Here is a 12,566-nt window from a genome sequence, read left to right as displayed (position 1 = left end):
AGCATGACGAATGATCTGCTAGAAGAGCAATTTGGTTCGTGAGGATTGTTACACAGTTTACTATGCTATAGCTCGAGCGTAACATTAGAATTTTACAACCCATCCTATCTACTAGTCCTATAACAATTGCTTGTTAGATTTTGCCCAACAGATTATGCAATTTTTAATTAATTTCTATTTCGGTAAGTATTATTATCATTATTGGAAAAAATAACGAGAATAAGTTCTTGTGTCAAGCGTGATTAACGATCTCGCATAAAAATAAGTTTTAATTAGCAACTCCTTGCGAATTTCTTGGTAGACGAGTGTATAATTGTATTTATGAACCAGTTTTCGAACTCGTGCATACTATTATGTTACGTGCTGCTTATACGTGTAGATCCTCACCAACACTATTGTCATGGAATACACTTTTACAGGCGTACTTGCATTCGTTATGCATTATCACTCATAAAGAGCAAAAACTGTTTTCACGGATAGCAAGATCTGAAATTCTTATAAATAATTTTCGAATAAAGGTAACTCAACAAACTTCTGCAAAAGAGTGTTTTAACGAAATATTTTACTAGAGAGTAATGTAAATAAATCAATGAAACAAATAAATAAATAAATAGCATTGGCGATGGATGAATTTACATTTAGCATAGTGAAATGATTTTTTTCTCTATGATAAGATCTCGTTACGTTGAATTTTCTTGCTTCGTTTCTTCAGGATTTTGTTCCTCAGCAACGTAACTTTTGAATAATCGAATATAATCGTCCCAGGAACCGTCAGCTGTAAGAGCTTTTCGTGCTCGACATTCAAAATTGGTCCCACAGGTTTCATCGGAGCTGTATTTATTCTCGTTCAATTTTTCGTACTTCTCGATTGACCCCCACACCATACTAGTCAAAATATTTAATCTCTCCCATGTGCTATCGGCTAAAAAAACAAGATACAAATCGATGTTAAATAATTGAACAATTTAGCACAGTGCAGATAAATAAAACTGAAGAACTCACAGTTTAACAAACTACGTTCCTCCTCGTCATTATCGCTATTATCCTTCTTGATTATTTCCAGTTTAGGGATGAAAAGCAGTAAACAGATAACAGCGATGAATTTAACGATCATCTTAAAAATTAACAACTTCAGAATGATTTTTGCCAATGTGAACGCGTTTAATTTGAGCGCGAATGGCCAGGTAAAATCAAACATTGGAATCCCCAGTTGGTGAGAAACTACTTCGGTTAGAGAATATGGGGCCCCATAGGTCGATGGTGGAGGTCCATATGCTGGAAGTCAACGAAGAAATTTAATTTAATCTTTATAGGAAGAAATAAATATTTTTTAACTATTTATATAAACTATACAAGGTATCTCATTTAAGTTACAAAATTATTATTTCGAAAAGAAATGGGTTCTTAAAAAAAATTTTCAATCAAAAGCATGAAAATACGAAGTGCCTAGGGAGCTTAAGGTTCGTTTCAAGTCAAAAAAGCAAAGTCGGAGTCGTGAGAGAAAAATAGTCACCACTTTAATTGTAGTTAGATATAGCATATAATAATATTTAAAATGAGACACCCTCTATATAATTATGATATAGAACAGGTATAATGTTATTAATACTATATACCTCTGGTCTCACCTTGCTGGGGTGGCAGATAATTATTAGGTGGACCATACGAGGTTTGCGGTGGCCCATACACCTTATTCGGAGGACCGTAGCTCGATGAAGGTGGGCCATAAGTATTTTGGGAACCACCATAACCATTATGATCATTAAATTCGACCGATGACTGCTGGGGCAACGAATAAGAATCGCTGGGAGTTATCGAGAACGAATTTGGCGAAGGATTTGGCCCACCATAAATTATCCTTGGACTTTTCGACGAGCTTCCAACATTCAGGGAACCATATGGAACTTGATCCTTCGATGAAGTGTACTCATCAGGCATATACACTGGTCCTTGAACGTATTCCCTCCTGTTAGATTTCTTAGGTCTTATTTGCGGACCAATTTCTTTTGCATTTTTCGCTTTATGAGAGTGATTCAGTGCTTCCAGATAGCTATCTTTTTTCGGGAAAACCTTCACGGTTCTCCAACCTTGATTTTCTGGTAAAGAACCCACAAAAGGGGCAGGATCCTTTCCCATAACGTTATTCCTAAAATCTCCCATAGCTGGAATCGATGAAGTTTCCACAATTTTTGCTTGATCCGTTAAATCGATGCCATCGGAATCTCTAGGCTCCATTTTTAGACTCGATGCTTCCGGAAGTGGTTCAGTGACGTTCTTGTGATTCGATGGTACCGATATCGATGAACTCTCACACGTGACATTATTCAGAGAAAATAAAATAACGCATAAAGCTAGAATTAAGTGTGATCCTTGTTGCTTCGTGGCCGCCATGATTCTTCAAGTAAATCCTGAAATAAAGATTACCTCGTTATATATTGGCCCGTTGTTTAAAATACCATGCACAGAGCCTAAATGGAAAAAGACGTATATCTTCGTTATTATAAGAAATATTCAATTTTTACATAAGGTCTTTTCGAAATCGTTCACTACTTGTATTCTAAAGACTTATCCAAATTTTCGATATCTCTTGTAGTTACAAGAATACGCATTTTTTTCCATTTATAATTTAGGGTATTTTAATTGACGGATCCTGCATAAACAGGGCGTTGCACTTAATTCGCCCCAAACACACTGAAGATAAAAACTCATTTACCCTCGTAACAATAAAAGATATGAATTTTTCGCACAAAATCTTTTTGGATTTGAATGGATAGTAATTTTAGAAAGGTCCTGTGATAAAATAGATATCTCGTTTATTCACAAAGATAAATAAAATTTTATGTCCATGCTCTAAGGCGAATTAAAAAAACACTTTACATATATATAGCATATGTAGATCGAATTAATGGTCGTCAGTCTCCTACGGAAAAGTTTTGAGATAAATTTCACAAATACGTTTCACTCGTTATCCTGAAAGGTATAATTGGTATTTGTATTTTTATTTAGTCTTCGAGTGTTAATCATTTGGAAATTTGTTTATGCTACTTGCACATCGCTCGTTAAGGCAACAGACAATTTTTTCTTTTTTCAAGTTAGACAAAGTTTCAGTGTAAATTCTTACAGACCGAGCGAAGTAGTCTTGGCATTAGAAACGGAAAAGTGACGCGACGTGATTCTTTAACGAGACTAAGATGTTCTTCCTGAATACAAAATACGTAACCATCCACTATGCATGATAAGCAAATAGCGGTCTTCGCCCTTTTCCAATCCACTATACCCCTGATTTCCACTCGAATGTTAATCGTGCCACTACTGACCTACAGCCAATCAGTTAATCGTAATAGAAATTAATTAGTGTCCAGTATACTACAGACTTTCATTAATTTATTCTTCAAACCTACAAATTTTCACATTAAACCAGTAAATTCAACCACAAAATTTTCAAGCTTAAAATTATCCTAGTATCACGACTAGTATAATCATATATGTCAACGTGTTTATTTGTTAAAACCTCGATAGACGATGAAGAGTGTACACGAAGGATTCTCACCCTAAATTAGCACTGTTTTTTTCGCGCTCAACAAGAAAGTGTTCGAGTCTTGGTCTCACTGGCACTGGTAAATCGACGCATTCACGAGTCACTTTTCAATGACATGGTAGTTCGATGAACAGTACAGAATTAAAAAACCGTCACGTTGTCTAAGCCTATATATGCCTGAAGTATTGAGAAGGGGTAAGACCCACTGTAAGGTTTATTGGGTTACCGTTCCACTCCTCGTTTTCTGTACTCGTCAATATAGGTAACACCCCCCACCAATTTGTCTTTTTGTCACCTAGAAGAAAATTTTCAAACTTTTTTTTTCATTCAGTCATTCTTACGTGTACCTATATATGGATAACATGGAACATCTGCACTGCTTCTTTTAAAAATTAATATAATTTTAGATGGATCTTCATAATAGTTTAAACAAAAATATATTTCAGTGAATCTTGTGAATTTATTCCATTCAATAGGGAAACGTGGGATGAAAACAAGGTTATAAAGTCGACTATTAATATTTCCCATATAGCAAGCAATATGTTGAATTGATTATAATGAAAAATATTGGTTTATTCAATCTTTTTTAAAGAGTGCATTTATTCATTTGCCCCACATTCCCCTTTGCTTTTTTTTTTCTCAAATTAGTATCCTTTTTATCGTCTAAAATTTTCCAAATTATTCTCAGCCATATACATGAAGAATTTCGTCAACGATTCCACCATTTGGAGAAGTCAAAGTTGCAAAAAAAGGTGTGGGCTATTATTATGTGGTGACAGTGCTTGCGATAACGGTCCTACAATCCTTAGAGCCTCTTACGAATCTTCGATTTAGCGGCACACTTATGAACCACCATTAACCTCGTTTTTTAAAATACATTGTTTACACCTCTATGACCCCGAAATGAACTTTATTAAAAGCACTATCTTCTCTGACTCAGCAACCTTTTGTATAGTTAATATATTTATTTATTTTCCTGTAATAATATTTCTGTAATAATCTCGCTTATTTTCCAATAAGATTTATTTTTTAGTTATATAAATTTATGTGCAACCCTGAAAAATAAAATATTGAAGAAAAGGAATTCCTTCGAATACTTTATTTTAATCTTAGTTTTCCTGCTATATTTTTTTATTGCTTGCATCACGTACGTGTAATTTTTCAACGAAAGCTGCACGAAAGAAGGTCAATTTTCACTTTTCGTAGCCCCACATATTTTTTGCTATAATATAACAGGTAGTTCTGCAAGGTCATGCAATCGATATAAATATAGATCCCTCGATGGAAATGTTCGAGATAATCGAGAGATATGGGAGTTTTCTGGATGCTTTTAAAGGAAAAGTTAGAAAGTATAATTTTTAAAAACGGTAAAAGTTGTAGGACGCGGCTGCGCGTTCCATAATCGATATAAACTCTACTCACGTTCACGTATCCAAGCGACCTAACAATGCCTGATAATACAAAATACAAGTACGCGAAGACGACAACGCGACGTGATATGATGCAGCGGTAAATAATGCACGATCTTTGAACGCAACAATGAAATAAATTGTAACAATTTTTTAGATGGTTAAAATTTGGACAAATTGAAGATTTAACATTTGTAGGAAGAGACGTAGTGGCGGTTGCTTCCGGTATTTATGTAATTTTCTTTCACTTGGATACAGGGGAAGAAAGAATCGAACGCTTTGACGATAAAGAAAGAGGAGACGGTGCTTCTTGTTTGGCTGGACATCCGGTAATCATATTGCATTGTCATTAAGATTTCGACCGAATTCCAACAATTGTTTCGCAAATATAGTCTTCGGCTGTAATAATATTCGAGCCACGACTATTACTTTTGCATTTTACAAAAGATCTCTGCGTTAATATTAAGTGCATTGTTTTTTATTTCTACTTAACTGTTAAAATTTCACTGAACAGACAGTCTCCATATTCTGCGTGGCCGAGAAACGATTAAATCCAAAAATTTCGACGTTTACTTACCCCGCAATGCAGAAAGTATCTTCTTGCGTTAATAAGGAAAATTTCAATGGCTATCTTTGTTGCTCTTTCGCTGGGACTGATTATCTATTGAGTTTAACCACTTTTCCAGATTTTCATTTGTTAGTGTGGTTTTGGAGATCTGGTGAAAGAGCCACTAAAATTGAAACTAGTCTGGATGATCCTGTCCAAAGTATTGCGTAAGAAATTGATTAAAATTAAAAGTTTCAACTGTTTTATTTTAATTTCTTGATAGTAAATTTATTCAGATTCTTTTATTAATTTTAAGATGTTCGCCAAATCCACCTTATTTTATTTCACAATTTGGTAAGTCCAGTAGAAAAATTTTAATCTACCAACTGTACGTATGCTCAAAAATGGTCTCTCTGCCTCTAATCGATTTAAAATCGATTTTAAATTATAACGTTGAATCATTATCTTGGATGCAAGATAATAATTTGTTATTATGCGATGAAAGTGGTAATATATTCTTGATAACAATGGATGAACATAAGCAAGATCGTGTCGTTGTTGATTTTAATAGACAAGAAAAATCTTTTCATAATAAACATTTATTATTGGCTTATCAAAACGGTGTTATCGTCACAGGCATTGACAGGGATATAAGGGTATGTGTAAATCTTAATTATAGATTACTTTTTCACTACTTTTTTCTGCGCAAATTATTCTTAATTATTCTTGGTAATTAAATATAAATTATAGTTTTACAGAAAATTAACTACAGATAGTGATAATCTGTGGCAAATTGTTTGGAAAATGACTAGTATTTCAGAGCCATTGAAGCTAGCAGGGCAAAATTTAAGAGATTCAATATTGTACCACAATGAAGATGGTGAAATTATTGAAATTATCAGTGATCTAGAAAACAAGCCCTCTTTTAAAGTGTTGTGTGAAACTAGATGTTTTTTTAAAGCAATGAGTGCAGTTTCTTTTTGGGACAATTCTATTTTAGCTGTCAATCAATTTGATAAACTTTATATTTTTAATACAATAAATGGTCAGCAAAAGAAAAAATTGTACGTGAAGCATCATGGTGAAGGTGAGTAGAGATATAGACTGATAAAAAATCGTTTAGGATAACATTTTTTCACATCAATCATTTTTTTACAGTATGCCAAATCCAGTCTCATCCGTTTCTTCCATTAATTGTTATTAGCAGTCAGAAAGGAAATGCCTTAATTCTTAATACTGCAACTGAAAATGACATAAAAATTGTTAAATGTTTTCATTTATGCAACGAAATTTTAGATAGCATAAAATTTTCACGCGATGGGAAGTTCATAGGGATTTCGAATCTCCATAGTGGCTATTTATTTATAATTGAACATAGCTCTGAAAAAATCATAAAAATTGCTGGCTTATTGAGGATCCAACAAAGTGTAATAACTAGAACATTATTCACATGAAGCCTAGTTTATAATGTATTTTTTCTAATTCCGTCTTATGAAATGTAGATTGCAGATTTTTTGTTATATAATCAAGGCCAAAATGATTTAAAAATTGTTATCTTATTGACAAATGAGATCAAGGCGGGTGCGGGCAATACAATTATTGTGTACAATTGCAAAATAGAAGACAGTAGGATAAGTGAGAAAGTTGAAAGTCGAATAGAATTAGGTGATTATTTTAAAAATTTACATCATGGTTTTGGAAGTTTTGAATTAATAGGCGTACCATTTCTCTCGAAAAAAATACAAATCATGAAATTACAAGTGAGAACTCTGGGTATCATAAACTATAATATAAACGCATGGATAGAAAAGCAGAAAATAATATTAATATCTTTCATATTTTAGCCAGATTTTCGTCAGATTCAGCTTGTTAATTGTGTAGACTCTATGCATCCACTGAGAAAAATTCAAATTAATGTCAACTCTAATTATCTTCTTACATTTGGTTATGATGGTCTAGTTATTCTAAGGGACAGATTCGATCTTGAGAAGGTTTTAAGTTCATTCATAGTTTGCCATTGTAACCAATTTGGAATAAAAAATGCCTTCATTATCAAGGATAATCTCTTGTCCCTTGGCAGTAATGGAGATTTAATGGCTACAGCTTTAGAGTAAATAGTTTCTTACTCTTTCTAGAATTTGCATTTCTTTTTTATTAAAATTTTGCATTTCTTTTTAGTGTTCAGTTGCCTGCAAGAAATGAAATAGAGAATAAAATTTTGAATACAATGGAAACGAAGCTTATTTTTGATTACACCTTTGAAATAGACGAGGGTATAAGAGGAGATACCTGGCTGAAGAAATTAACTTTTTTCACTGAACTGAAAGAAATTGAAGCATCCAGGCCACTTCGTCAGTCAATTTTACAAGATCTATCAATCCTTAAGTATCAGGTATGAAAATATACGTAAAATCCTGACAAAAGACCTTCTTCTTCGTAATGATTTTAGTAAACATTTTTAGATAAAGAAGCTGATAGATATAAACGAAATTGAATCACCAGAAACTCGTCTACCACTATCCACCTTTGACCTAAACGTGGAAAAACGAAAAAGTAGAATAGACTCTGAAACTGCAAAAATAGAGGAATACAAGCAAAATATTGATGAGAGTATTTTGTTAAATAATAGAGTTGCTTCGTATATAAAAGACAAATTCTGGAAATGTCTCGTAGTTCCCAGTAGCTCCATTCTCTCTATAATAGGAGATACCAGAGTTAACAACTTTCCTCTGATCATGGATAAGTGAGCATTAGAACTTTCCTTAAAAAAAGGGACAGTGAAAATAATTATATTCCTATAATTTTTTTACAGATACAATAATAACAATTTATCCATCAAAATTGATAAAGAAGCTTATAAGAATGAGAGTAGTTTAATGATAGAAAACAGCGAGAGGAAGATTTCTTCTAGCAAAAGTGACTTGAAGAGACTGATAGATCTTGAGGAATTATTGAGTAAAGCGATGCAGGATGAAAGTGAAAAATTGAGTTTATCAGGAACAACTGCTTATAAATGGCTCAAAGATGTCGAATTGGAATTGACTCATCAGTTATCGGACTTGGAAGGTGTGAGTATCGATCGAAACAGAAAAGAGCTGGCCGTTCGTGGAAGAGAGAGAAAGTTAAAAATTCATTTCAATCGTTCGTTCGACGAAATGCGAGCTCTGAAAGAGAATGAAATTTCCAAAGCAAGGAAACTTATCGATAGATTGAACCACTGTGTGTCGGAGTTGAAGATAATGTTTGATGTTGACCATCCCGTCGAACAGATAGAGCCACCAGTTTGGCATCCTGCTGAAATTCCAGACAGCGTTGTGATTGTCAAGGACACCGAACTGACAAGCAAACTTTATGTCGATCCCAGCGAACAAGCGATTACGAATAAAAATACAGAATCAAACAGAAAAAGTTCCATCGACAATTTTCGCTCTATAGCGTTGGACAATATGATGGATGGCATGCTCCAACTTCGGTAATTATCACAATTATTCTTATTAATTTCCAATCATCATTATTTAGCACCCAATTCTGTTATATATTAGTTAAGACAATATCGATTATCGTACTCTGTCTTAAATAAGGTGGGAGGATGAAATAAAGAGGGAAATTCCCAAGCCCAAGTGTTTTTCTTCGAAAAGCCCGAAATTCAGCGATGAAGATATCGAAGAAATTAAATTGTACGTCTCCAGAGTTGAACGGTTAAAATTGGAGCGTTTGAAGTACAAAAATTTGCTGTTGGATGAAATCGAGTCTACCAAAGGTAGTCGGATAAAGTAAAAATAGAATAATAAAATGTTACTAAACGAAGAAAATGTTTTTCAGAAATATTGAGTCGAAGCCTGCAAGACTTTGATTCGAAATTAGAAGCCTTCGGTATAGAGAGAATCGAGATAGAATCTGCAATTTTTCATGAAAAATTATCACGTTCTCGTATGTCAAAGGAGTGGAGTGAAATTCTCCATAAAAATTACGAGATCTCTCGTCTCCTCGACGACGATCAGAAGACGAATGAGGAAACTCGAGATTTGATCGAAAAGTTGTCAGTTTTCGAGGCAGCTACGATCGAGTTGAAGAATCGCTACGAAAATTTGACGAAACGCGAAAAGCTCATAGAGGGAAAATTTCAAGCTGAATTTTCCGATCTAAAGGAGACTCTGGTGTGCCATTTGCTGAGGCACTTCAAGAAACGTCCCAAAACCTACGGGATCACGTGTACCTCTGTCGCGTTCCTGGCGGAAATGGGAAAATGCGTGATCGATCGGGACAGGTGTCGAGATATTTTACCCCGAGTGTGTTTGGATTTTCTCGCTGGTATGGATGGCCTTGACGCGATGCCCTCCAGTCTGCCATCGAAAATCGGAGTTCTTCATTGGCGTAGCATGTGCAAGTTGAGGAGGGCCAAAATAGAAATGGAAATCAAAGCAAGGAAGAATTTTTATTTTCATATATATATATAATATATTATAAGCATTCGATATGTACTGTAAAATATATTTTAAATCATAATTTTTACTTTTCATTGACACGGTTGGATCTAGTCGAATTAATTTAGCTGAGATAGTACGAAGATAAAATCGATTTAAGAATTCTCGAGTCTCTTCTGAAATGCATTGATATAAAGGACGTGTGCTTGCAACTGTTGCATGTGGTGTTATTTTGCTTGTTAGGGAAACGTTGAAAGATTTGTATATATAGAATGGCTGTCTATTCCCCCTCGCGATACTTAGCATGCAAATGAAGCATTCTACAATATTCTGCACGTGTATTAGTATAGATCGAGCAAACCGACCAGAAGATAAAATGAAATAAACAAAATTTCCCACAGGTAAAGAGCTGCGCTGTCGAGTTGGCCGAGGCAGATCAGACTTTATCGGCCTATCAAAAGTTGATTCTGGCCAACCAGAAGCGAGCAGGTAGATCCAGGGACGCAGCGGATAGTTTGAAAAAAAACCTAGCACGACTAAGGAGAAACCGAGAATTACAGTTAATTCTCAAAAATGGTCAGATCGAGATTCCACAGGTTTCTAACGACACTTCTGATTTTCGAAACTCGATTCTGGTACGCCAGAGACAACTGGTCGATGTAAATGAGGAAATTTTGGCCGCTGGACAAGAGAAATTGAGCGCCATCCGCAAAAATGTTGCGTTTAAGCGGAGAATTAAACACGGAGAGTGGTTGTACGACCGGAAAAAACTTGAGATTGAAATCTTTCAAGAGGAGCTCAAGAATCTTCGAGATTTCAAGGTCAGTTTTAATACGAAGGCCATTATTTCATACCTTGAGTGTAGACTTCAGATTTTCGTGTTGATTGCACAGGTTACGAGGGAAGTTCAGATTTTTCTCAGTCAATATCCCGACATCATTGGTAAGGAAGAAGAGTATGAAAATATTGAGAGAAATCTGGAGGCCTTTGAAAGCGTAAGGGAGCACGATTTTCAAAATGATTTTTTATATTTTTTCCATTTAAATTTACATTTTTTTTTTTTTAGAAATTCAAGAGAGGCGTCGACGAAGAAAAAAATAAATTGAAGAAAATCAGGAAGCGGATAGACAGTTTGAAAAGGAGTAACGAGGAGATGGATGAACATATCGAGATGGTAAAATCTGAAAATTTCAAAATGAGTCTTCAAGTTCACGAAGAGTCTCGAGAAAGAGAGGCAGAGTTCAGAAAGAATCATTTAAGAATTATCGCGAGAAGAACTGAATTGATTGCTATGGTGCAGTGTAATTACGAGGAGCTGCTGGCGCTTCACGCCCAACTCGAAATCCTCAAGTTGAGAACCTACCCTACGCTCAAGCTTAAACCAATTATGAGACGGAAACGATTAGAAAGTAATTGAAGAGTAACCGACAAATCTTTGCAAAGTTTTAACCTCTACCTTTAATTATTTATTATAAGCCAAGAGAATAATTATTATCACTTTTGTATTATCATTAAAAGTCACCAAATTATTAATACGGATAATATCAAAAAATTACACACAATCGCAAAATTTGACCCGACCTCGCAATATCAAGAGAGATTATAGAGTAAACAAGCATGCACTTGAATTTCCTCTCCAATCAATGCTAGACGAGGGTTATCAAACTGGCGAACGATCGATGCAATTTTTTTGACAATTTCTGAAGCAAAATTTCCCTATTTACACGAACAGATGTTGCTAATGAGAATAACAGATGTGACTCTTTACTTCATCGTTTCTAATAAAAAATTGCCACTCAAGACGATTCCTCTCTGTATAGAGGAGTTTATTTACAGAAAAGCGACAAGTAATTGCATGTAGACTTTGCTTGCTTAACAATTTCAATTTTCGTTACCTACATCTGGTTTTCCTCATTCTAGATTTTTATTGTTCTTTCTTTTATTTCTTTTTGACTATTAATCTTTATCACTCAAAGACATATCACGTCTGGTTAAATTCTCAAGGATTTCCCTCTTACCACAAATTATATATGTATACGTTGGTAAATTATATACGAAAAATCAGTAAATCACTATTTTTTCCTGCTACCTCTCCCATCTATAATTTTACGTGAAGAGATTTGCAACGAGCTCGTGTAAAATTTCAACGATGGAGAAACGTGATGGGATGTTTTTCAGTTGTCAAGTTAAGAGGTTTTTAGAAGGTATATATTTCGACTCTCGTGTGTAACACGTGTCTATTTGAATCTTGATATTCTCTTCAAGGCTTTCTTCATATTTTCTTACAGTGTACTGTGGTAGACCTTCCTACAACAAAATGAATATATGAATGATGATTGGACTCGTTGCAAACTAAAAATAACTTGGTAAATAAAAACTTCCACGACACCTTCAAATTGACAGTGTTTTATTTTATACAAAATGAGTTTTTAAACATTATATAAGTACGTTTAGTATGGTTTCTTCATAAGTAATATAAGAACAAGTTGGATTGGTAAAATTAGGAGGTTTTAGAGGGAAGATTTTGTTTGTTGAGCGAGAACGAGAGTGAAGTGAGAGAAATTTACAGTTGACTAAAGGAGAACGATAATTAGGTTTAGATAACGGGGTGAGGCAAGAAAGTGTTACAGCTGGGGTTATAATCGCAA

At 34.5% G+C, this 12,566-nt stretch overlaps 2 protein-coding genes across 3 annotated transcripts; one reads left to right on the top strand and one right to left on the bottom strand.

The window, feature by feature from the left end:
• Positions 1-457: 457 nt before the first annotated feature.
• On the bottom strand, positions 458-3,660 carry LOC136780981 (uncharacterized). 2 transcript variants are annotated; one of them, XM_066739611.1, is made up of 4 exons: positions 3,551-3,660; positions 1,617-2,408; positions 1,003-1,275; positions 458-922 (listed from the first exon to the last, which is right to left on the bottom strand). In XM_066739611.1, exons 2-4 carry the CDS (start codon positions 2,389-2,391, stop codon positions 681-683), a joined length of 1,290 nt encoding a protein of 429 aa, XP_066595708.1. In that variant the 5' UTR covers positions 2,392-2,408; positions 3,551-3,660; the 3' UTR covers positions 458-680. The 2 variants fall into 2 exon arrangements, with proteins under 2 accessions (XP_066595708.1, XP_066595709.1); XM_066739612.1 differs by having other exon boundaries at positions 1,629-2,408.
• On the top strand, positions 3,229-12,340 carry LOC136780963 (cilia- and flagella-associated protein 43-like). Its single transcript, XM_066739582.1, has 21 exons — positions 3,229-3,337; positions 4,015-4,036; positions 4,131-4,290; positions 4,775-4,887; positions 4,976-5,047; positions 5,105-5,276; positions 5,462-5,721; positions 5,811-6,150; positions 6,245-6,581; positions 6,653-6,921; positions 6,997-7,254; positions 7,339-7,604; positions 7,673-7,886; positions 7,957-8,237; positions 8,307-8,966; positions 9,076-9,254; positions 9,317-9,915; positions 10,320-10,739; positions 10,812-10,913; positions 10,985-12,122; positions 12,207-12,340. The coding sequence occupies exons 1-20, from the start codon at positions 3,229-3,231 to the stop codon at positions 11,333-11,335; spliced, it is 5,184 nt and encodes a 1,727-aa protein (XP_066595679.1). The 3' UTR covers positions 11,336-12,122; positions 12,207-12,340.
• Positions 12,341-12,566: the final 226 nt, after the last annotated feature.

This window comes from Prorops nasuta, unplaced genomic scaffold (assembly GCF_024137725.1).
Source record: "Prorops nasuta isolate Cenicafe-Biocafe unplaced genomic scaffold, Cenicafe_Pnas_1.2 PNAS00021, whole genome shotgun sequence".
NCBI lineage: Eukaryota > Metazoa > Arthropoda > Insecta > Hymenoptera > Bethylidae > Prorops > Prorops nasuta.
Note: the sequence above shows the minus strand (reverse complement) of the source record. Positions and strands in the feature narration are given on the sequence as shown.

Excerpts from the sequence above, each read along its gene's own strand:
- LOC136780981 (XM_066739611.1), bottom strand. The coding sequence starts at position 2,391 with ATGGCGGCCACGAAGCAACAAGGATCACACTTAATTCTAGCTTTATGC. Across the intron at positions 1,276-1,616 it reads CCAGCAAGGTGAGACCAGAG|CATATGGACCTCCACCATCG; the intron begins GTATATAGTATT and ends GTTGACTTCCAG. Across the intron at positions 923-1,002 it reads GGAACGTAGTTTGTTAAACT|CCGATAGCACATGGGAGAGA; the intron begins GTGAGTTCTTCA and ends TTGTTTTTTTAG.
- LOC136780963 (XM_066739582.1), top strand. The coding sequence starts at position 3,229 with ATGCATGATAAGCAAATAGCGGTCTTCGCCCTTTTCCAATCCACTATA. Across the intron at positions 6,922-6,996 it reads TATTGAGGATCCAACAAAGT|ATTGCAGATTTTTTGTTATA; the intron begins GTAATAACTAGA and ends TATGAAATGTAG. Across the intron at positions 8,967-9,075 it reads GATGGCATGCTCCAACTTCG|GTGGGAGGATGAAATAAAGA; the intron begins GTAATTATCACA and ends GTCTTAAATAAG.